We start from the raw sequence: 25,931 nt of genomic DNA, 5'->3' as shown, positions 1-25,931 counted from the left end.
TATCGTATAATAAATAATATACATATATAAAATTTATATTACTAAAGGGACTATAGAAATTGAAAGAATTTGTTCACATTATCACATCTTGAAGTGATTGCAGGCTGATAACTATCTACCAAATTCATGTAGAAAAGATACTATGAGGGCTTTTTCCAAAGAAAACTTTCTGGACACAAGTCAACATTTACTCCCTACTATGGGATGGCAGCCACTGTAACCACCGTGTTGATTGGATCTGCCCAGTCTCAAGAACAAAGAGAACTGAGAAATCACATAGGTAATCCAAGGCTTAAATGCAGGCACTGAGAAAGAAGGCTGACTTTCTATTGTATAATTTTCTTGACTGCCCAGGAAAATTATATGTATGCCCTAGAATTTGGAAAATAATGTAAGGCATTGCTTGTTGCTTTTTGTCCCATAGACTCAGGTTCTTGTGTATAACATGAAATGCAGGTGCTAATGTGGAGCCCTATATTTCCTTTTAACACATATGTTCCAGACTGGCTGTTTCTGTTGCCCTTTACTGCATTTTTTATTAGATCTGATCTTAGGGGGTCATTCTTGCAGGATTCCACTGAGATAATGAGATGAATAATTCAGGAAGCATTCCCATGTCACTTGACACACAAATGACTCTTGTGACACTAATCACCTAATCCCTCCCCCTTGCATTATCTACAAGGTTGCCATGTAACTCTGCTTCACTTTGCTGGTGCAGATCTGCCCACTAAGGTTACAGGAGAGAGACAGGTACGGTCATGCAAATTGATTTTATTTGCGAAAAGATTAAGAAGCCACAGTAAATGAAACAGTCATTTAAACTGCCCCCTTGATAGTCCCAATTATCCAGTTGAGATATTTCTGTGAGAGAAGAATATAGACACCAGGCCTTTGAGGGTGTCCACATTTCACAGGGCCAAAGGAAGTGACACCTCGGAAAACACCCCCGCACAACAAAGGGCTTCCAGAATCTCCCTGGTGGAAAACAAGAGGGTTGGGGAGTGGGGTCAGTATTGAGCATTACCACTAGTGAAATGGAAGAAATTCTGCAGTATTTAATATGGAGTTAAGACCAACCTGGCCTTAATTGAAGATAGTGCTTAAAAATTAAAATGTTTGGAAATATTATAATACTTTTGAATTGGTTCACTTGGTTTATTTATGAGCCAGTGAAAATGGAAATGAAACTTATATATGTTATCAGCTAATTTTTGAGACTGTTGTTCTGCTTTTGGAAAGGAAAGTCTTCTGTTTATTTGTCATTTTCTTAAAATGCTTAATAACTCAAGGCGCAAAATAGTCAAATGCAGATGGTACATTGAGGCAAAGAATAAAAACCATGTTTTCTGGTTCTTCCAGTAGACAATTGCCTTCTCAAAGAAACGAAACCAAATCAGTCCCTTTCAGGCAAAAGTTGGCCTTATGAATATATAAAATAAAGAAGTGACTGGGCTGATAACAATCTACTAAATTCACTATGTTGAAAATATTCCCTGAACAGGAATATATCCCCTGCCTGTTATAGTAAGTGGCATTTGCAGAACTAGTCCTTTAGGTTTAATTCATCAATAGCAAAATTCCAGGGTTTTGAGAGGACAGGGAAGGATTGCCAAGCTTCAGTGGTGGCGGGTGGCTGCTGAGATGGGGACTAGTGTCTTGGGATGCTGCCGTGGCCTTAGGATGCTGCATGTGGGTTCCAAAAACATGAAGGTTCTGGGTTCCTGGGATCCAGGGTGGTGGACAAGGGAGGGAATGGGTGAACTAGGGCAGAGAAGAGAAAGTAGACAGGTACTAAAGACAGATGTTGTCTTTTCCTGGGATTTGGCTAGCTTTGGTTCTGAAGGCAAGACATAGATCTAGAGAAGGAGAGACCTTTGGATTTCTCAATCTCTGGTACCTCCCAAACAATGCATACGGCACACCCCTGTTCAGGTAAGACTCTATAGGGTCTTTGGGACAAATGAGAAGTGCAAGCTAGTACTCAGTTTAAAAATCTGTAAAATGTTTCTTCTATTCTCGTCTTTAAGCATGGCCCTGTTCCACCCCTTCTCAGGGGGCTCTAGGATGGAAGCTTACACATTCTCTGGTGTGAGTTATGCTTTGAAGTTGTTTGCTGGGGATTAAACTAAGCTCTAGGAAACTATGGGGTCTGGCTCGAGGTCTTCAGCCAGGCTCGTAAATGACAGACATGTCAGATGTGCCTGAGTTAAATGGCAGAGGAATGTGGTGGGGAAGAAGAGGGAATGTACTGAAATGGGGAAAGAACACTGAATGCCCTTGAGAAACCTTGACTTCAGCTCTTGTAAGTGTTGCATATCTTCAACATTAGATCTACATATGTTAATATGAAGAATGAGACAAAACATTGCTTCTTGGTAATTTTTGTATAAAATCAAAAATACATAGTAGGTCAATCCATGCACTAGCAGTGAACTACTTAATTTTGATTAATGACTCACTTGAGCTGAGCACATTCATTTACTTGACTGGGTTTTATTAAACTTATTTCAAAAAGCACTAGGATCCTGTAGAAGCCAGTGCCATGACGAGACAAAGCATGACATTACATTTTCTATACTTTAATAGCTAAAATGTGGGACCTTATTTTACTTACATTGCACGTGTCTTTCTCACCTCGGTGGCTTCCAGCACAAATCATATTTTTTCCAATTACAGGGTTAGAATTATAGTGCTTTGGATCATTGCAGATTTTTCTGTCTATGATGGTGATATTGACTTCTCTCAGAGTATCGGACCGAGATGACATACTCTTAATCTTCCCCCACCCTGCAACTTGGCACATGGTTCCTGGTTTCACGTCATCCCCCTTTTTAGGTAGATGAAGGGTAGTCACATATTTGTTAATTGTTGCTTTTTTCATCAGCTGTTGGAAGAAAAATAAAGTGTTAATAGGATAAGATAAATATGTACATTTTAACTTAAATTCTAGTCCAAATTTTCAGGATCCCTTTTATGTAAGTTTTTACAAAAGGGGTACAAGGAAAGGTTTTCACATCGGTGGCCAGGTTGTAGGAGGTTCTATGACTTTGGAGAAGGCAGTCAAAGATACGTACCTGTACTAGTTGAAGATCACCTTTGTGTGTGGTTGAATCATAGCATGGATAGGAAACCACTTTCTTAACAAGCATTATCTGTTTTTCTGGCTCTTTCTTGGTTATTGAGTGAGCCCCAAGAATGACCTGGGACCTTTTGCTCCTGAAAACAGATACAACATTATTTACTGGATTTATTCTTTGTATTAGCAGTTGAGCATATGTGCTGATCCGTTTCACTGTCCCATTTGTAAATATGGAGGTGAGGAGACTTCTTTGTGACTCAGAAAGAAAATGTATGCTTTAAAGAATAAAATAATGTTTATGAATAAAAGAATGTTTATGAATTCATCTTCATCATCGTCACCAGCTTATTTATAAAAAGCTAAACTAGGTTCATTGGAAAACAAATAAGAGAATTCCATGGCAGCAAAGCCAAGTCTTGTGCTTGTCTGCCCCTCTACCCCTATTTTATTTAGCTGTGATGAAGAATTGCTGGAAAGCAAAGACCTCACTAGTCCAGAGACAGAAGCAAAAAGTAGCCAATAGTTGTAAAGTAAAGCATTGAAGGGATCGTTTAAAGAAAACAACAAACTCAAACGGGAAGACAGATTGCCGCATGGAGGAACCTATTTGCATGGCATTGAGTGTGTTGAAGGGATGGTGATCTGAAGGAAGGGTCCAGGAGCCTTTTTTTACTCTTAAAGGTTCATTTTGGTTATCAAAATCAAAATGCTTTCTGATGTACTGATGATTAAGGCTATCATCATTCACAACCTAGCGTAAACTACACTAACCAGATTGTGTACACTGCCTCTTTTCTCATCAGCTGAGATTAGTCTCCCTTAAACTATCACATGTACCCCCAACATATGTGCAACTATTATATGTCAATAAAAAGTAAATAATTAAAAAATAAAAGAAAAAGACCTTAGAACAGTGCTTTCCAGCAGAGCATATTTTGATGATTAAATGTTCTTTTTTTTTTTCACTCATCTCAACTTCATTTTATTACAACATCGAGGAAAATAGTTGCAGGAGGAATGAAAATGGAGAGAAACATAGAGATTAGGCTACTCACAGTTCCATTGTCTATACCTTCCTACAAGGGTATAAATATCACAGGTTTCTGTACATGCATTGGAGGTTTGCTGTGTGTGTGTGGATTGTGTGTGGATGACTTCTCTCTAGAGTATTGTTCTTTTAATTTCTTGACAGATGATGGTTGAGTTTGGTGTTGTCAGGTGGACTAGGAGGGGGCTCTCCCGCTAGGACTGAGACCCAGCCTTTTTCTTCTGGAATTTTCTGAACCGAGACTGAATGGCCACCACTGCACGTTCTATCTCTGGTGCATCCATGTCAATGTCAAATTCCTCTTGAACTTTCTTCTGTCCATCATTTTCACCAGATGTCTTTTCTTTTCCATTGGTTGCCCCTGCACCTTGTCACTCACTCATGTTGGCTCTAACTCAGCAGCTCAGTCCCGCCACTCAGCACAGAGAACACTGCTCAGGGGTCACTGATTAAATGTTCTATGAATCTGCACTAGCTACATGTGGCTACTGAGGACTTGAAATGTGACTAGTGTGATTGAGGAACTAAATTTAAGATTTTATTTAACTTTAATTGATTTGAATTTACATAGCTACATGTAGAGAGTGGGAAAAGACCAGACCTGGGAAGAGGTTTGAATGTCGTGGTTGACAGGAGCATAGAGACGACCGAAGATGTGAGAGGAATTCACAGAGAGATACAGGAAGGCGTTGGACACAAGCTTCCTGTACTTGAAGGTTGCACCCAGGGCTCTGAGGGGGCACTGAAAGTTTCACCCTTCCACGCTGAAGCTAATTCGACCTGCACACAGTCATGACAGAAGCAAAGCTCTGCAGCACCTGTACCCAGTGGCTCAGTGGAGACCTAGACCACAGAAAGAGCTTGTGGTTGCTGCTACCTCATAGCCTGATTCTTTGTGGCAAGTCTGGGCTTAACATCCTTTTAGGCTAAAGCAAGTGCTCAAAGACTTAAATGATGTGAAAATACATGTGAATCTCCATTGGCTTTAATGGGATCTACTCTTATTTTATTTTGAGATGGAGTCTCACTCTTGTCACCCAGGCTGATGTGCAGTGATATAATCTTGGCTCACTGCAACCTCCGCCTCCCAGGTTCAAACAATTCTCCTGCCTCAGCCTCCAAAGTAGCTGAGATTATAGGCATGTGTCACCATGCCTGGCTAATTTTGTATAGTAGAGACAGCATTTCACCATGTTGGCCAGGCTAGCCTTGAACTCCTGACCTCGTGTGGTCCACCTGCCTCAGCCTCCCAAAGTGTTGGAATTACAGGCGTGAGCCAATACGCCCAGCCTACTCTTTTTATTAATGCTTCCCCAAATTAGAGTATCTTCACAAACATTTTTTTAAAAAACTCAGGCACTTACAAGTTACAGTGAGCTGCAGTCAACACCCAGTCTTTTTCAATCAAAGCCCCGCCACAGATGTTGTTTTTGTTAAGCTGAAGTAGGACCATGTAGGGTCTTGAATGAGGAGTTACTTCCTTTCCTCCAATAATTTTTTCACAGACATCTGTTCAATGGGAAAAGACAAATCAGATTGGTGCCCACCCTCAAAGAGCTCTACACAAAGCCACGTTTCTAAGACCACCCATACTTTTTGCACTCAGAGACGAAGTGTGGATGAGAGCATTTCCCCCAGTTTTTGCTCTATGTAGACCTGCAGATATCTGATGCAAATCCTATTCCTGTTGGATTCTGGAATAGGTCCTGGAAGAGCTCTTCCACCCACATAAGCCAGGCCATTGACTGTTCCAGTATCATTAGGCTGGGTGTCACAAACCAGCAGCCTCAGGCCCAGGGCAGAAAGCTCTGCCTTGGTCTTTACCATCCACAGTTGCTGCAGGAGATGCCAGTGGTAGTGAGAACCTCGAGTTCTCCCACCCCTTTTGGCTAAGTGTTAATTTGGGGGAAACAGATAAGACTTTTAGAAGCCTCATACCTTCCCTTTTAACCCTAAGCCATTGCAAAAACACAACTTGTGAACTGATATTAGCATCATTTAGCTGTGACCCTCACTATGGGAATTTTGGTTATTAAACTGCACTGTTCTCATAAGTTAAGAAAATAACATCAATTGCACCTCCCCTTCAGTCTCTAGACCAAACCATGTGGTTTAATCTAAGGTCTTTCCCAATGAGGTAGGGAAGAGAGGAGAGAAGATACTATATGCAGAGAATTCTGCCTAAGCGACATTGCCTTGTTGATGGTCTAGAAGTAGAGACCCATTGTTAGGGAACAGTGAGAACTGAACACAAGGCAAATCATACATGCTGATCGAGAGAACCTTATGTCTTAGTGTACACTCTGAGCTCTCCACCTCCTGCACCAGATGTTCTTGGATTCTCCCAAAATACTTTTGCTGAGACTCATGGTTTCTTAAATAGGGCACCGTGCCTCTTGTTCCATAATTGGGACTAAGTCATTGCCAAAGTCACAGAAAAGTATTAATGACAGCTATAGATACCTTTTGTAAGATTTGATGAGGGCGAGAGCAACGAGGAGAGTGACCACATGAAATGTGGCTATTGTGATTTGAAAAAGCAGACGTCTCTGCTTTTAAAAAGGGAAATGGGAGGAGGAAATTCTGGGCTGTGGAAATAAGAGGGTAAAGCGCTTATAGAAACAAGAGAACTTCATCCAATCCCAGTTTTCCTAGGGTGATTCATGAACAGATAGATTTCAACTGTGCCTTGCTTTGCTGTGTCTGTTCCCTATATGGGCCCACACTGCTCTCCCTGAACACAGGAACAAAGAGGAGCACAGCAGGCTGCTTTTGTTGTTTCCTTTGAAGAAAAGGTATGGCTGGATTCATCTACCCTGTTTTCTCTGCTACGGAGGATTTAACATGCCTGAATATAGTCATACTATGCCCTGCTTATAACATAGCCAACCTTTGTCCTGCAGCCCTGTTATTTTTAAATTTCTCCTCATTTTTAGGTACACAATAAATCAGAGTTCTTTGGGAATTCCTGGCAAGGCAGGTTATTATATAAGTCCCTGCCTCCAGAAGCTGATGAATCATGGGAAAAACCATGGCTGGCTCTATATTGCCACAGCTCCAGAGTAGTCCTCACTTCCTAGTAGGGTCTTCAAGGGAAATCTAGAGCTCCCCAAGAGCTGTCACCCTTTCAGTGGTAATACCATGAATTGTACAACGTTTTAACCCATGCACGTGCAACTCACACAAAAGCAGAAATATTGGTTCCCATTTGGTAGACAAAGGGATTAGCTTAATAAAAAATACTATAGCGTTCCCAAAGGGTTAACGAGGGAACTGGCCCAATGTCTTAATGTATTCCCAAAGAGTCTCTAGACCAGAGAAATAAGTGTAAAAATTCTAATAATTCCTGATTCACTTTTGGTGTCTGGGTCAGATTTGTCTTAATTGTTTTTAAACTATGCATTTTCTTCAGCAGAAAAGGCTGAGCTGACTAAGGTGCCAGTATTCCTCTCCTGGAAGCTACTATTTGTTTTACTAACTCAAGAGAGTTTTGTTTGCTCATTTTTACATTGTCCTTTTTGTCAACTTTCAAGTTACAAATTGACAGCAATAAACATTGGTGGTTTGACTATCTTTTGCAAAAAGATTATAAGAAGAAAATTTGTTTTTCTTCTAAAATGAAATATTTAAAATCCAAGAAAGAATGCTATTTTTTTGTTTGTTTGTTTTTAAATAGAGTCAGGGTCTCACTATGTTGCCCAGCCTGGTCTCAAACTCCTGAGTTCAAGTGATCCTTCTACCTCAGCCTTCCTAGTAGCTGGGATTACAGGCATGTGCCACTGTGCCTGGCTAAACATTTTAAGGCTTGGGGGAAGACATCTTTCAGTATGAGAAGGTAATATTACCAAAAATTCATTGAAAGTCTGTTCCATTTTGCTTCATAGTCATAGTAAAAACGAGAAGAATCAGTCTTACCTCCAGGAATTAGCAGGAGAAAAACAACTGAGAGAGAGGATGCCAGAAATCTGTAGGAGTTCCTCATTGTGGCTGCTGTCCCACATCAATCGACCTGAAAATCTGTTTTCAGTTCTTAACTGCCTCTATCTTTATATTGAGAGTAAAAAGGATGTGGTTTCCTTTCTTTTTCTTCTTTTATTTTTTTTCCAAATTTCAAAGTTCAGCATTAGGAAACCAAACACAAGTAAGTGAGAACAGTGGATGATGGCTCACTGCCAGCAGGCACGTGTTCCTTTGTAGGACTGCTGAGAGGGGCACTGGAATTATACAGGGTGGGAGCAGGGCAAGGGACCTTGTTGCCATCAGAGGACACCAGGGGAGACCGTAAAATGTCTTTGTTAAGATTTTGAGGATGCTTTCATCATCTGCAATATTATCTTCAGTATCCGGGACTGGAAACTCTTTTAGACTTAAATTAGAGCTTTAAAAAAAGTCCTTAAAATTGGTCACCAATCAAATTTCTTTTTTCTTTTTTTTTTGCAATAAAAAAAATATATATATATATTTTGTTGTATTTTAGGTTCTGGGGTACATGTAAAGAACATGCAGGATTGTTGCATGGGTGCATACATGGCAATGTGGTCAAATTTCTTTCTAGTCTCCTTGGGTTATGTAAGAATTAGTAGGCCGAGTGCAAGCTGAGGACAGGAGGGAGATTTATTTACATAGAGGCTCCAGCCTGGATTTTCCTTCTCCACTTTGCGGGGAGTGTTTATTGTGCTCCTGCCTGGTCTGTGGCAGGTGTGGGGACATGGGCTGCGGGGGTAGGGGCTTTTGGCCCTTTCCAGCCTTCTGAGAGTACGTTTCTGATTGTCTAGTTTCACAACTTTACTGAAAGTGTCTCTGAGTTCCCTGTCTCCTCCCTTCCTGCCTTTCTTCCTTACTTTCTTCTGAACACGTTCATCTGAGAAAAGAAATGGGAATCATTTTTGTTCTAATGTTGGGTTATGTCTCACTCTAAAAAGAATCAACCTCAGTTCCTGGAGGAACAGTATGCAGTGTGCTTTCTATTAGAAATGAGTTCAGCTCTTTTTTTGAGCTGAGGATGTGGTCTCCATTATAATACATATGGTCAGATGTGCTGTCAGTATGTTGGGTATTGAACCAACTACTCTGTAGTTAACACCCTGATGACCTCAAACCTAGTGGTTACTTCTTTAGAAATCATATGACCTTAGAAGGGAGTATTGCTGAGACCCCTTGGTTTCTTTTTCTCAGATATTACAAGTGTATTAAAGGTTAATCATTTTCAGTAAGAGCAATGAGGTACCCTGCTACTAGTTTTGGTGAGTAATTTTAGTGCAGACTTAAAAAAGTTAAATTGTAATTAACTATACCTACTGAAACATTCTTAAAAAAAACATTGATAATTTTGTTTGTTTTTATGGGAATGGTTCTTCCATTTATGTTGACTTCTAACAACTTTATGGGATCTAATTTACATTATAAAGGTTACATTATAAAGGTACATTATAAAGGTCACCCTTTTATAGTGTACGAGTCAATGGATTTTAGAATATTTGCAGAGTTGTGCAGCCAACTCCATAATCTAATTCTGGAACATTTTCATCATCCCTGAGGAAGCCTTGTATCCATTAGCATTCACTCTCTTTAGGCAACCTATAATCTACTTTCTGTCTCTATGGATTTTCCTATTCTGGACATTTCTTATTAATGAAACCATACATTATGTGGTCTTTTGTGACTGACTTCGTTCTCTTTGCATAATGCTTTTGAATTTCATCTACATGATACACTGTAACATGTATCAATACTTTATTCCTTTTTATTGCCAAATAATCATATGGGTATAGCACATTTTATTTATCCATTCTTCAGTTGATGGACATTTGGGTTGTTTGTCCTTTTTAGCTATTATGAATAATGTTTCTATGAACATTTATGTACAAATCTTTATGTGTACATATGTTCTTATTTCAATTGGGTCTATACCTAAGAGTGGAATGGCTCGATCATATGGTAACTCTATATTTAACATTTTGAGAAACTTCTAAACTGTTTTCCAAAGTGGCTATATCAATTTATATTTCTGCCAACAATGTACAAAGGTTCTAATTTCTCTACATCATTTCAATATATTTTTAAAAAATCACTATTTTAGTGAGTGTGAAATATCTCACTGTGGTTTTGATTTGCATTTCACTAATGATAAATGATGTTGAGTTTCTTTTCATGTGCTTACTTGTCATTCATATATCTTCTTTGGCAAAATGTATATTAAAATTATTTGCTTTTGAAATTGATTTATTTATCTTTTTATTATTGAGATGTAAGTGTCCTTTATTTATTCTGGATACGAATTTGTTATAAGACATATGACTTGGAAATATTTTCTCCAAGTATGTGGGTTGTCTTTTTTCCTTGATGTGTATTTTCAAGCACAAAAGTTTCTAATTTTAATGAAGTACAACTTACCAATTTTTTTAATCCCTTTTCCCTTTGGTGTCTTGTCTAAGAAATTACGAACTAACCCAAGATCATAAAGATTTACTCCTGCATTTTCTTCTAAGATTGTTGTAGTTCTATTTTCTTTCTACATTTAGGCCCCTTGTTTTAGTTAAATTTTTCATGTAGTTTAAGTTAATTTTTGTGTATGGCTGAGGTAGGGTCCAACTTCATTCCTTTGCACGTGAATATTCAGCTGTCTGGCATTATTTTTTGAAAAGATAATTCTTTCCCTGTGGAATTGCCTTGGCCCCTTTGTTGAGAATTAAATGTTAGAGTTTATTTCTGGTCTATCAGTTCTATAATATATATGCATATGTCTGTGCCAGTACCACACTGCCTGATTACTGAAGCTTTGTAGAAACTTTTGAAACGGAAAAGTTTCAAAAAGATTTGAGTCTACTAACTTTGTTCTGTTCTAATAATCTTTTTCAAGATTGCATTAGCTGTGAAATAAGAATGTTCAAAATTATATATGCAGTGATTTCTTTACATTCTTGGGAAAAATTTTAATTTATTCTAATGTGAATGAACCGTTGCAATGTCGAAAACCAGTAGTTCTCAAAGCATGGTCTGTGGACTCCTAGGGGGTCCTGAGATAAGCTGTGAGGTCAAAACTATTTTTTTTTTTTTTGCGACGGAGTCTTGCTGGAGTGCAGTGGCGCAATCTCGGCTCACTGCAACCTCCGCCTCCTGGGTTCAAGCGATTCTTCTGCCTCAGCCTCCTGAGTAGCTGGGACCAGAGGCACGTGCCACCATGCCCAGCTTATTTTTTTGTATTTTTAGTAGATACAGGGTTTCACCATGTTGGCCAGGATGGTCTTGATCTCTTGACCTCGTGATCCGCCCACCTTGGCCTCCCAAAGTGCTGGGATTACAGGCATGAGCCACTGTGCCTGGCCATCAAAACTGTTTTCATAACAACACTAAGATGTTGCTAGTCTCCCCCAACCCTCACCATGTGTCGACATTTATACTGATTGTACAAAGGCAATGAAGGGTAAAACTTTGGGTGCCTTAGCAGGAATCAGAGCAGTGACACCAAACTGTGCTGGCAGTCACCGTGTTCTTCATTGTCAGGCACTTTCAAAACAAAAAAACAAAACAAAACCTAGTTTTATGCAAGAATGTCCTTGACGAAGCAGTAAAAATTTTTTTAATTTTAATAATCTTTATCATGTTGTAAAAGTCTTTTTAATATTCACTTTGGTATGAAAAGTATGTGAAATATGCATAAAGCACTTCGGGTATACAAGGGCTGTCTTAGGAAAAGCAGTAGTGCAGTTGTTTGAGCGATGAACTGATCTGTCTGTTTTCTTGGAATACTGATTTTACCTGAAAAAATGCTGACAATTATTCGGACATGGACATTTGTTGAACATTTTCTCAACTATGAATGAAATGAATTCGATATCTTAAAGAGGGTAACTGATAATTTTTGTTGCTGTGATACAATTAGAGCTTTCAAGTGAAAGAATTTTTGGAAAACATGTGTCTGCTATCACAAGCTTGCTCTCTTTCCAATACTTAAAGATTTTCCTGATGAGGTGGTGATAGTATTAATAAATATGACTGTAAAAATACTGTGTAATGAAATGTGTCAACATTTGGAAAATCTGCATAGTTCAGCGAATTCATGGTTTCCAAAAGGGCAATGTGTGCTGTTACATGCATTTGATTTTGAATTTGCTAGGCTCTTTCCAAGGCAGCAGAGTAATGAATCTGCTCTTGAGAAATATGGCTGGAATCATATTAATTAATTAATTACACAAACATTTATTAAATGCCTGTTAGATGCCTGATGTAATGCTAGATGCCGAGGATAAGAAGCAAAGGGTATCACTCACTACTCTGGTAGCTCTCTGTTTCTTGACATGATGGTAGTTAAGGAGGTGTGTTCACTGTGATAATTCATTGAAAAATAAGATGTGTGCAAGGGGAAGGGAAACTGCCTGCTTAAGGCACAGACTCTCAGGGCTGGTAGAGTTATGGGGGTTACAATTTATTCATTCATTTTATAAAAATATTTATTAAACACCTAGATACTGGGAATACATCAGTGAGCAAAACAGACAGAAATCTCTGCCCTTATGGAACTTACATTCTAGTTAGAGGAGACAGATTTAAGTAATAATTACAGATGTAATACATAGGTTATATAATATATTAGAAAATGATATAAAAATGTTGATGGTTGGAGGTAGGGAGTGTGAATTGGGTATGTGTGCATTGTGAGAAGGTGGCACTTTAGCAAAGACTTGAAAGGGGGTCAGGGTGTTAGCCGTGAAGATATCTGGAGAAGGCTGGAAGGCCAGTGTAGCTGGAGAGAAGTGAGTGAGGGAAGCACAGAAGGAAATGAGGTCAGAAAAATAGTGGGGGACAAAATTTTGAGGGGCTGTGGGTAACTGTATGGACTCTGCCCCTTACTTTGAGTGAGATAAGGAGCCATCTAGGCCATGAGAGGAGGAGTGACATGATCTGGTGTGCTTGAACAGGATCACTTTGGCGACTCTGTGGGGAAAAGAATGAACAGGAGCCAGGGTGGAAGTCGAAAGATTAGGAGGAAATTGCAATGATTCAGGCTGGAGAGGATGGCAGCTTGGACCTATGGGGCAGTGTGAGGTGGGTGAATTCTGATATGTTTTGAAGTTAAGGCAGGTAGAAATCTCTTGCAGATTGGGTATGCAGTGTTCAAGAGAGGAGTCAAAGAAGACTTCAGAATTTTTGTTCTGAGCTACTGGGAAGGTGGACTTGCCGTAAAGTAAAATGGGGACATCCAGAGCTGAAGCAGGTGTGGAGGGGAAGATCGAGAGGACCGCTTGAATGGTTGTGTCTGAGATGTCTGCTAGACATGCGAACAGCGCTGTAGAGTGAGGTGGCTGGAGTTAGGGAGATGCCTGAGCTGCAAACACGGACTGGGAATTATCAGCATGTAGATGGTGTACTGTCTATAGAGTCAGAGAGCCTAGCCCCCACTGGGAAGGGAGCCTGTGCAGATGGAGAAGAGTTTCCCAGGACCGATTGGAGGGCCACCCCAGCTAGTGAGTGGAGGAGAAGAGGAGCAACCAGCAATGGCCACTGAGGAGGAGAGACCTATGAGGTAGAAGCAGAGCCAGGAGACTGTCGTGTTTTGGAAATCAGTGAAGCCAGTGCCACCAAGAAAAAGAGAGCCCACTGGTGTCACATGCCACTGAGAAGGTGAGCGAAAAGGGACGAGAACGCACTATTGGATTTCACAAGGCTATCAAGGTACCAAGGTGGAGGTCTTTGCAAGAGTCATTTCCTAGAGCATGGGGCAAAAGCCATATTAGAATTGAAGAGAACAGGAGAAAATCTGAGTGAAGACATCTCATTTGAGGAGTTCTGATTTAAAGAAAAGCAGAGAAATGGGGAAATGCCTGGAGAGAGAAGTTTTTTTTTAGATGAGAAGAGAAAATCATGTTTGTGTGCTTGTCATTTACAAGTGTGTGGCATTGTACCTTGTGTACAAATGGTGGCCTGTCTGAAAAGAAATCACCAGTGAGAGCTTCCACTCTTATATGATTAGCTGAGACTGAATCATAACACTTATTATCTACTCGTGGCAAAAGATATCCCTTGAGAAAAAATTTCTTGGTTCACTGACCCTTTGCTTTGTTCAGAATTTGAGGATGGCTACTTCTGTGTTTCCTGTTAAAAGAAGGTCATTCCAGGAAAGGCCAGAATATCCTTTACTCTGCCAAACAGAATACCAAAATATCTGTGGCCCTTAGAATTTAGAGCTCAGTGTTCTGTTCAGTGTAGGAATATGGGGAGAGGTGAAGGGGGGTTTTTACTTCTCACCATATACTTCTATATATTTTAATTTTTCACAAAAAAATTCAATAATAAACATAATGAGAAAGATTTAGTGTGTATTTCAGATATTTGGAAAATTTGAAGTTTGAGGCTAGGAACAGTTCAGGACAATTGCATCATTTATTAATTATAAGTGGACTAAAGTATCAAATGCCAGTAGGCCTCAGTTCAGCCAGGATGTTGATGTGCATTTTACCTTAGCTAGCCAATTTATACATCCAAGCACTTAACTTAGTTCTATTATTAATAAATTGTGATATATAGCAAAGAAAAATGGCTTCTTTTACCATCTACCATTTATATCTCATCTTTTTCTCTGAAGAGCTGAATTATAATAAAGTCACTCTCTAGTGCATCTGACTGATTTGTCCAATTTAATTCATCAAAAATTATTGAGGGCTCTCCATGTGCCAGGCAGCGTGCACAGCACTGTAAGTACTGAGGGAACCAGGGCATGATTGCTGCCCTTGAAGTATTTGAAATCTAGCAGAAGACAAGAAGAACACCACAGATATAAAGACACCTACTTCACATTCTGATAACAGGTAGCAGAATAAGGGTATACCACATTAAGAAGGTAATTGGAGAAAAGATAATATTTCATACTCCCAGTGGCCACCCCAATTAGCCCCTGAGATCAGCCCTATATTTAGACAGACTTATTCAAATTCTGGATTTCTGATTAGAATGGCCACAGACTTCACAACAGCCTGGTAGAAAGATCATTGGTCTACAAGACAGACACTGGCTCCATCACTAAAACATTTAAGATCTCCAGCAGAGAATTAGTCTGTGCCTCAATTTTCACACCTGTTAACTGAGAATAGTAACACATAGGGTCTAAAATGAAATGGTCCCAGAATTTGAAGTCAGGAATTGTCCATCCTTCCACTTCATACCTCCTAGGATGGCTATCATCAAAAACCAGACAATAATGAGTGTTGAAGAGGATATGAAGAAACTAAAGCCCTCATACACTGCTGGTAGGGATGTAAAGTGGTGTAATCACTGTGGACAACAGCGCACTTCCTCAGAAGCTTAAGCATAGGGTTTCCATATGGCCAAGCAATTTCAGCCTGTATTAGGTCATTCTTGCATTGCTATAAAGAGATTCCTGAGACTGGGAAATTTACAAAAAAAAGAGACTTAATTGACTCCTAGTTCTGCAGGATGTACACGCATGGCCTCAGCATCAGCTAGGCTTCTGGGGAGGCCTCAGGGAGCTTTTACTCATGGTGGAAGGTGAATTGGGAGCAGACACATCACACAGTGAGAGCAAGAGCGACGTGGTGGGGAGGTGCCACACGTGTGAATATGCAGCGTATAAACTATTCAGTTGTGAATTGGTGGGATGTACATAACAGCTTATCAACATGTGGAGATACTGGTACTTGATCGCCTCTTAAGAAAAAGTTGCTTCCAAATTTTAAGCTGGAAAGTCACTGGAATAACTTTAGAAAAGAATTACAATACATGGCCTTTTAGATTTCTGGTATGTATGTTAAGAATTGTGTACAAATTGAAATGTTTGTACTGATCCTTGACCAATAAAATCTCAATTATAAAAGAAAAAAATGTTAATTTACTTATTCCCATGAATCACCTTCACGTTTTCTTTTTTAAATTATACAACACTTTATTTTTAAAAAAAATTATTTTCATAGAATACATTTTCACATTAGATATTCCCATAGTACGAAAATAACATTTTATTATTTATAGTTTTATATTTGTGGACAGATTGTTTTAGAACAAGTAGAATACATTTGAAAATTAAGTCTCTGTTTAGAATTTGTATTATTTTGATATGTCTACAAGGGGAAACTTGCCCTTAAATGGAACTTCTGTACATTCAGAAGCACTCCAAGCTTTTCCTCCTAGGATTTAGAAATTCATAATGTGAGACATCAGCATTTCCTAATTTTAAAATTCCCTAGTATATGTATATTCAGTAGGTGGTGTCTACTGAATAGAAAGGGAAGTTTTCAAAAACTAAACACTGTCTAATTTTCTGCAAAGTTTTTATTAATGAATTAACAATATTTCCCTTTGTCCATTATTCCCAGGGCAAATACAGAAGTTTGGTCATATATTAATAGTTATAAAGCTGGATTCTCTTTAGAGATTGATAAATTAAAAGGCAAAAGCTCATATATCATGTTTAGTTATACCGTGAGTCCTATGAGAAGCTGGGAGGCAACCCCATTAACTTACCAGAATACAGAACTCAGTCTCAGTTTCTTAGACATAATTCCTCTCAACCCTTTTCCTCAGAGATTAAATTCTGGGGCAGGAGAATCATTTGAACCAGAGAATTGGAGGTTCAGTGAGCCAAGATCACGCCACTGCACTCCAGCCTGGAGACAGAGGGAGACTCCTTCTCAAAAAAAAAAAAAAAAATTAAATTCGAAAATAATCTTGTGATTAAGAGAAGGCTGTCCACCAATGGACTTATCTGTTATTTCTTCCTTATTGTGAGTTGAATGGCATGACAAGGCAGAAGCAAAGAGGCATACATCAGTTCTTCAAAGTATAAAGTCAAAAAGGTCAGAGCTCGCATTGTGGTAGTTGAAATAGCAAAGCCCAGCAAAGTTAAAGCTGAAAGTGCCAAAAGCCCTGCCTTGGCAGCTTTCTGCGAGGCATACCCATGAACGTAGTAACAACTTGTCCACGGCCCCAGTGACTATGAAGAGTGAGGGTTGCAGTCCATGCAGAGCACGGATTCAAGTAAGCAGCCGGAAGCAGACCCAGGAGCAAAACACTGACAAACCTCTCACTAGTCCAGTGGAGAGACGCAGCCTTGGAACCAGAATGGTGGCTCAGTGACAAGTGGTGTGCAGCACATTCACTTGTCACCTTCTGGGGTAGGTGCGTCCTGAAGATATGCTGAGATATGAGCAGATCTGACCACTGGTGTCCACAGCCACAGAACTCGGCCTCCTTGGGCCCCGCAAAGTCACTCAGTCTCCAGACAACCGCCATCTTGTTCCTGAGGGCTCAAGATCATCCACTGACCCCCATCTTCACCTTTCTACCCCCAGCACAGATCGTGCAGTTTTCAAGAATCAGCTTGGAATTATAGTGCGCTGCATCATTGCGTATTTTTTGGTGTATCATAGCGACGTTTGTTCACTTCTGTTAAGGTGTATTCAAAACTTTTATGAGTCTCTTTTCATGCTTCCCCATCCTGCCACATGACACTTGGTGTGAAGTTTCACATCCTGTCCTGTTTTTGGTAACTGAAGTTTCCGATAGCTTTGCTCATGGTTGCTTTACCTTCCAGCTAGAAAACAGACAGGAAATGGAGTTTTAGGCACGAGTGACAGTAACAAAAACAACACCATGGCCCTGATTGAAATATGCGTCTTGCTTCTATAGTCTTATGAGGGACATGGCTTAAGACATTTGCCAACCTGTCTTGACAATTGGTAATTGATGTTTAAAAAGTCACAGTGCACTGTTTTCAGAAGTGCTTTGCTAGGCTAGTCTACTGTAAGCTTCAGTTCAGTTGACCTGTCAGTGATAAAATTGTGTGGTGGTGGCTGACAGTTCTGTGGTTGAAAACGTGTGCTGAGAATCCAAACATTTTTATTCAGGCAGCCTCAGTTTGTAAATTGACTAGTACTGAGACAAATGGAAGAAAACTAGGGACCCTGGTGCAGTGGGGCAGGGTGGGAAAGGGGCCAGTGTCCTCATTTTCCACTTTGGTGGAAAATGCTACTTCTGAGCATGAGCAAACTAGTTTGCGGGTTTCACCTGCTTTCGGTTGCTCACCTATACTTTGCCCTTTTCTTTCATTTCATAAGTCCTCTTCTTTGCTCACCATCTTGATTTCTCCCTTTCCAAAAAGTCAAGGCAGTGAGAATATGCAGTGTGATCAAGACTGAGTAGAGGATAGAGGGAGGCGATTCTAGTTCTCTCATTTCTTCTTGCCATAAGCTGAGTTTGAAACTGCAGGGGCTCCTGGTATTGTGGAACTGCTAAAAACACAGGGGCATCGTAGCAATGGTCACTATCACAGTCCTATGATTGCACTGCTGTCAGGCTGTGCTTCCTGACATTAAACTGTCCCCACTTCCTTGGCGCCTCTCTGAGTTACTGGAGCTCCTGCCCCGCACCTTGCTAACATTGCAAGGTGAAATGGCCACGGATGAAAGCCTTTCCATAGAACAGAACTTGAGAGGTACATGTGCAACTTTCTAACTTCTCACCCACTCATGCTTCCCCACAGCCTGCATTCTTGCTATCTGGGTGGTTGGACAATGAGGAGGGAGACCTCAAAAGGGACTTTGGGGCTTAATGAATGTATCAGAGTCTGGAAAGCATATAAACATATGGAGCAGTCCATCTGAGCTCTCTTATGGCCAACCACATAGGACCACCATGACCACACAATCAGATTTTAGCCTTGGAGGGTTAACTGCCCCTGTTGAAGTCTTGACACCCTCTTTGTGCATTCCCTTGCAGCGTCACACTATTGGCCACTGTGTCAAAGGTGGGAGAGTTTCCCAGCTCTAACAGCATGGGCCCCTCACCTCCCTTACCCACCCTGTTTCCTTCTAAATGTAAGATTTTTAGGTGCTGAAGGAGACCTGACTTCTTCCACTTGCTTGAAACCTCAGTGTAGAATCCCCTCTCTGCTTTTGATTACGTTTGCCACTGTCTGGCTTAATTCCATTTCTTATTCAAAATTATTAAAGAAATATTTATCGAAGGCCTAATTCTGTCTCACATGCTATTCTAGGTATTGGAGGTCATAGGAGTAAGTAGACAAAAATATTTCTCATACAGAGCTTAGGTTCCAGTGAGGAAGGCAGGCAGACGCATACTATCTAAAGTATACCAGGGGGTATTAGATGCCATGGAGAAAAATGCAGCAGGGGAGTGGGCTGGGGTGTGTTCTCCAAGGGGCATGGACGGGAATGTCCTTCAGGGCCCAGGATGCCTTGTTGGAATTGCAGTATGGGAAGGAAGGGTGCCCTGAGGGAGAGGCCCCGACTGAGAGTCTCCTAGCTTGTGGGATCAGGGTGTAAGTGGCAGGGGCAAGGAACATGGAGGTTTTGCTAGAAGTGCACAGAGCCCTCTCTTTACTCCCAGTGATGGGAGTGGGCCAAGCCCTGGGCTTTCTCTCTCTCTCTCTTTTTTAGAATCAGGGTCTCACTCTGTCACCTAGGCTGAAGAGTCATGGTGTGATCACAGCTCATCAAGGTGCAGTGCAGTGGAACCATCATAGCTCACTGCAGCCTCCAATTTCTGGGCTCCAGCAATCCTCCGACCTCAGCCTCATGAGAAGCTGGGACTACAGGCATGCACCAACATGCCTGACTGATTTTTAAATTTTTTTTTGTAGAGATGGGAATCTCACTATGTTGCTCAGGCTGGTCTGAACTCGTAGGCTCAAGTGATCCTCCTGCCTTGGCCTCTCAAAGTGCTGGGATTACAGCCATGTGCCACCATGCCTGGATACCAGGCTTCCTCCTAATTCCTGCTGGTGACCATCATCATCAGCCCTTTAGGGCTAGTGTGAACTGTTTACACTTTTTCTTCCAGATCTGCTGTTCCCTATTCTACCTTCTGCATGGCAGCCAGAATGATCATTTAACAACAAGACTGATCCTGTTGCAGTCCTGCTCAAAACACTTTCCCATTTCCTTCCCCATAAAGTTCAAGCTTCTTACCAAGGTTTGCAAGGCGTGGCTTTGTGGTCTGTGTCCTGCCTACCTCTTTTTCTCAAAACTCGTGCTAACTCCCTTTTCTCCCCTCTTCCTCCAAATTTGTTGTCCAGAAAGAGCTGAGATCATGAACTTAGGGAGCTTTTTTCCTTCCGGTGTTTTAGGGCCTGTTACTCTCTTCTTCCTGCTGGCAAGGACCCTTCCTCCCTTCCTCCTGGCTGACTCTGTCCTTCTCCAGGAAGCTTCCCCATGTACTCAAGATAGAGCCCTCTTCTTAGTTATTTCTGTCAGTGACACACAAAATACCATTGGATCAGAGCCGGAGATTTATTTGTCTGATTTCTGGCAGGTTGGCACTAACAGCTAGGCACTCAGAGCTGGTCCTCAATTTTTCTGTCTGCTCATTAACACTTTCAGGGAGCATCAGTGTCAGACCAGGGGATTCTAATAAAGTGGGAAAAAACCAAGTGCGCTCTCTGCCATCATGTCTGAGTCTTTCCATTCTTTCTGTCTCCTAGATAATTAAGGTTTATTAAGAGACTGAATCATAGAATTATTCCACTTGCTGACAACACCCAATTCACAGAAAACTCGTACTTCCTTGAATCCTACCCCAAATTGCCTGACACAAGCTCAAAGCTTATGAAAAGCCCCATCTAACACCCTCTTACTGAGCCAGCCCATGGTTTCACATAGTGGACAGTCTCCCTTGTTAAGCCAAAATCAATGAGCATAAATTTGTTTGACTTCAGGTGAGTTCCCAGTGGTCTTGGATTTAGGGGCATCACCACTGTGGATTGCCAAGTGGGACTTCGTGAACAGCTGTTGATGAACTGAATTCATGAGAGGGAAGGGATATCTGTAATAGCCCTGCTGGACCTGGCTATACTTCCTACCCCAGACTTCAGGCATTAGCCCTCTCTGTGCATTAGCACAAGTGCGTGTGTGCATGCATGTGTGTGTGTGTGTGTGTGTGTGTGTGTGTGTGTGTGTGTGTGTGTGATGTAGAACCAATTTTAAGATTACACTATAAAACCAGGTTTATTTCCTCATTGGTGAAACCCTGTCTCCAAAGTGCTTTTAAAAGCTTGACTCTGATCAGCTTTTCTCATCTTTGGAGACTTCAGCAAGGCACACTTTTTCAGGAGCATGGGAAAGCAAACTTGCTACTTCTGCACGGTCACTTAGATATAGACAAAAATTACATAGGAAAAGTTTCAGGTTGCACTGACCTTTTACTGTTTCAAAACAGTTATCAGAAAACCCCCACATAGTTACCTGAAGGAGTTAAAGATCCCATTCGAACGGCTGTGGATCATAGCATGGATTGGAAATTGCCTTTTTAATGGAAACTATCTGGTCAAGTTTCTTTTTATGGGATGTAGAGTGGGCCCAAGAATAATTTGAAGTTTGCCCCTCCTGAAAAAAAAAAAAAAAAACCACCATCTACTTATGTAAGAGAATGGATGAAACGAAACCATTGGCTTGATTTACTCAAGTCTGGACAGTATTTTAAAATGGCTTCTGATTTATAAACAAGCACAGCAAGACAGGAGGAACTTAGGGAGCTTTTTTCCTTTAGGTGTTTTAGGGCCTGTTATCAAAAATTCCCAAGATGTATGTTATGATACATTGCTTCAACTTCACCGCATCTTTTCAAGGAAGAAGCAACAGAAAGGGAGTCCCAGATGTTTTGGCAGAGGCAAGAGCACTGACTTGTAAAGGCCTGGAGAGGCCTGCTTGGGACCTGGGGTTGGGGCTTTCTTTGGGCAGGTGGTAGCCGGGCTGCCTGGGTAGGGGGAGCTGGGCTCTGACATTCAGCGGCGGAAAGGGAGCTGCCAGTTTCCTCCTGCTTTGGGTTTGTGGAGTAAAGCCCGTCCCCTGGTGGCCTTCTTGGTTGTTGACACCTAATGGAAGAGACCAAACCTGAGAGCTAGAGAAGTAGCAGGTTTACTTGCCTATGCTTCTGGAAAGCAGTGTGCCTTGCTGAAGTCTCCAAAGATGAGAAAAGTTGACCAGAGTCAAGCTTTTAAAAGTTGGAATGAAGAAATAAACCTTGGTTTTATAGTGTAATCTTAAAGCCAGTTCTACACACACACACACACACACACACACACACACAGGCACACACACACGTTCTCTCTCTCTCTCTCATGTATGTGCAAACAAACAAACTAGGGCTAACCCTGAATCTAGTTTATATACCTTATAATAGCTATTCCAGGAGAGGAGAGCAAAATATTTCCTGATTTGTTGGGCAGACAGCATTGAGCTGTTCCATTAATTAAGCATCCCAGTGGCTAGCTTTATTTTCACTGCAAATTGTGCTGAAGTTCTTATTTGACAAATTCTTCATATAAAACTATAATGTAAATATGTTCAAATATTTACGAGAAGCTAGTTTTTAAGCCTGTTCTTTTGTTCATGCAATCTGTGCTAACATGAACAGGGGAATGATAGGTTCTGGTTACTAATAACAGGTACTGATTAAGAAAACAGCAGCATATCCACATGATAAACATTATTCTGCCTTTCAGATAATAAATAGGAAAACACTAGTTTGAACCATAAGAGATTGCTATTTTTAATAGTTAAATAGTTAAGTAGTAGTAATTTCCTATGGATCCACCGAATATGCAATAACATGTAATAAAACCAATGACAAAATAATAAGTAAACCAGTGGTAATCACAGACGATGCTCAAATGATTGACTCTGTAAAATAAGCTGATGAAAGAAGTCTGGAGCCAGTGATTGTGTGTGGTTGATGAGATTATGGGTTTTTTTTTTTTTTTTTTAGCTTTTCCTGTTCTTAAAAATGTCAACAATGTTGCTATGTATAGTGAAAAAGATTTTTAAATTATATGAGAAAATGACCACCCATTTTACTCTTATTCTATAGGATCTATAAGGTGAATATCATAGAACATAACATGGAATGTGCTTTTTTTGCTTTCTTTTCCATGCCTACCTAATTTTGGTTTTGGACTTGATAGTCATTTACCTCCCTGAAATAACCTTGAGAATGAGAGGAGCTGAGAATGACTTACAGGTCACAGTAAGCAGCCATTAACACTCATGATCTTTCATCAAATCCCCTTGCACAGATTTCCAGCCCTTTGATTAGAGGCCTGCAGCATCTTGCATGAGGTATCACTTCATTTCCTCCACGAGATTCTGGAAAAACTAAAAGAGTGATACAGAGTGAAATCCTATCTTACCTAGTCACGCTTTACCCTGAGAAAGTTTGGCTATGATGAAAAGAGTCTGCATGAGTTCATAGGCATGCACTCTGTGCAAGGAGAGTAGCTGGAAGCAGTCCAGATGGTGCAGGGTTTGTGCCTCGTTCTGTAGCATTCTCATCTGCAGTTATGTTCCCCAAAACACTTACATGCTTGACAGTGTTTTCTCATGATGAGTTTAGTACTCAGTTTTTGGGTAAGTTTTGTTTTAAGCAAACATTACTGTTATGTTAGACTTTTGAATGATTTTTTTTTTTTTTTTGGCCACATATCTAAATGAATTTCTCCTCTCTCTCATTGAAATTGTTAGGGTAAATGATAGTAAATATATAGAAATGCTCATTTTTTTGAGCAATGGTTCTTAAATATTAGTGTCATAATAATAACCCAGAGTGCTTACTTAAAATGTGGATTCCATAGACCCCTCTCCAGAGGGTCTGGTTCAGAGCCTGGAGACCTGCATTTGAAATAAGCACCCCGGGTGATTCTGATACCGGTGGTCCCTAGAACATCTGTGGGATTTGTAAGACCGTGACCAAGTCTAGGAAAGCAGTGGTTTGTCCTATTTTGGCTCCTTTGTGCAGATATTACAAACAAGGGGTAAGTTATTTGGTAAGAGGTATGGACAAGTAGCCAGGAGGACAAAGTGATGAAAGGTTCAAGAGCTGCAGTGAAATGAGGTGGGTGGGGGCTGCAACATTCTCGGCAGGATATGCATGACTTGGCTCTTGTCCCCAAATGTAACCCTTTTGCTCCTCAGTTTGCATTGGGACAAATTCTCTCCTCTCTGATTCAGACGACAGGACGTTGAGAGTCTGCTTGGACTGTCACAAGTGAAAAAAATGCCCTATTAGTAAAACATGTATTGGGTAAGTAAAGGCACCTTTGCATCTTAACACCTGAAAAAGAGTAAGAGTCTTTTGGGCCAAAAACCAACCCATTTTCTTGATTTTATGAACCCCACGAGTCTAGCTCCCTGAGCTGTCTGGATCTCCACCAAATACATTAAAGTTGTAGGTATTTAATGGCTTTTACTTATTTCTATCTTGTTTCCTTTTTTGTAATTACTTATGCAGAAAGTGAGGCAAAGTAAAAAGGGGTGAGACTGTAAAGTGTATGCTGTAGCTAAAGAACAAATGTTGATGAGTGTCCCTAACAGGGAAAGACAATTAGCAAATTCATTAACTGCACTTCTGCTTACTCTTCTAATACCAGGCTGAAATTACTATAGAACCTCTTTCCTAAAAAACTTACATGTTCGTTCAATTTTTTCCGTGCAATTATCTCGCAACTATTTTTGAATAACTACTGCTAAGATGGATGCACAGATGAATGAAACATTGTTCGTGCTCTCGAAGAGCTTTAGTAGTAGAAAGATAGAAAGAACGAAGCTGTGGACAGTTACACAAATGATGACAATAGTCAACAGTGTGCTAAGGGCCTTAAGAGGGTATAAGTAAGGAACTGCAGGAATTCAGAGACACGAGAAAATGCTGCTGGCAGGTCATCAAGTCTCATGAAGCAGGCATTTCCTTTCTTCCCAGAGGAGATTGAAGGGTGTGTAAGATTTCCTCAGGTGGGGCTAGAGGAGATTTCAAGTTTAGGTATAAGTAAAAGGCAACATGGTCAAGGATGATGAGAATGAAATGAATCACCCACAGAGGAATATAACATTGAGTTTAATGATTCATTATGTTTAAATGCTTTCGAAGTACAGACTTGACATGTATTTTACAGCCAGTTTAACTGTGAGCAAAGTGATTTTTTCAAGTTCCAACTTGACATGCTGTCATTCTTTAATTTTTCAGGTTAAGTTTATTCTAGTTTCTACAATTTTCCAGGATCTCTCTGTATAATAGTGTCTTGAATTTAAAGTACTTCTCTTTCCTAAGAGTTCAAAGCACCTTTAACATAATGTATATCTCCTTCTTATCCTTGGGAAATAGGGGATGTCAAGAAATTTCTTAAAGCTCAAGAAAGAAAAAGATTAGAGACCCACCATCACAGTCAGGGCAAGGTGTGAAGAGACCCCTCCTTTTAACTCCTTGCCATTCACTTCCTACTTTAGACTGGATTGTCTCAGTCTCAGTTGGACACTAGGTTATGGGCCTTAAAAATATCTTAATATTTGTATTTGTAGTAGAGACGGGGCGTGGTGGTGGGCACCTGTAATCCTAGCTACTTGGGAGGCTGAGGCAGGAGAATTGCTTGAAACCAGGAGGCAGAGGTTACAGTGAGCTGAGATTGTGCCACTATAACTCCAGCCTGGGTGACAGAGTGAGATCTGTCAAAAAAATAAAAATAAAAATCATAATATTTCATGGCAAGACTACTATTTGGGATGATAGTTTAGTAAGCTATATTAAAATCAAAGGAAAAAAATCAACAATTACAAGAACAACACTAATGAAAGCATCTATGACTTTACTACTAGACACCTGTTAATGTCAGATACTGGCTCTAATATTTATTACAAGGCAAGGTAGTTGTTATTATTTCCACTTAGAGATAAGGAAGATGAAGTTTAGACAGGGCAATTAACTTGTTCAAGTTTGCAGAGCTAATAAATGCTAAGTGGTGTTCTAAACTCAGTTTCATATCAGGCAAACCCATACTGTTTCTATTAT

General features: G+C 40.4%; 1 protein-coding gene and 2 pseudogenes across 3 annotated transcripts; all 3 read right to left on the bottom strand.

Annotated features, from left to right (window-relative positions):
- Positions 1-754: 754 nt before the first annotated feature.
- Positions 755-8,157, bottom strand: GZMA (granzyme A). Its single transcript, XM_017548660.1, has 5 exons — positions 8,046-8,157; positions 5,495-5,639; positions 3,078-3,219; positions 2,618-2,887; positions 755-978 (listed from the first exon to the last, which is right to left on the bottom strand). Exons 1-5 carry the CDS (start codon positions 8,110-8,112, stop codon positions 820-822), a joined length of 783 nt encoding a protein of 260 aa, XP_017404149.1. The 5' UTR covers positions 8,113-8,157; the 3' UTR covers positions 755-819.
- Positions 4,035-4,513, bottom strand: LOC108317955 (annotated as a pseudogene). The gene has a single exon (XR_001830962.2). The product of XR_001830962.2 is annotated as a calmodulin regulator protein PCP4-like (transcript).
- A 7,856-nt stretch (positions 8,158-16,013) lies between the features above and the next one.
- LOC108317954 lies at positions 16,014-17,667 on the bottom strand (annotated as a pseudogene). Its single transcript, XR_005203417.1, has one exon. The product of XR_005203417.1 is annotated as a succinate dehydrogenase [ubiquinone] cytochrome b small subunit, mitochondrial-like (transcript).
- Between the last annotated feature and the right edge of the window lie 8,264 nt (positions 17,668-25,931).

This window comes from Cebus imitator, unplaced genomic scaffold, assembly GCF_001604975.1.
Source record: "Cebus imitator isolate Cc_AM_T3 unplaced genomic scaffold, Cebus_imitator-1.0 Scaffold213, whole genome shotgun sequence".
Classification (NCBI taxonomy): Eukaryota; Metazoa; Chordata; class Mammalia; order Primates; family Cebidae; genus Cebus; species Cebus imitator.
This window is presented reverse-complemented; position numbering and strand designations above follow the sequence as displayed.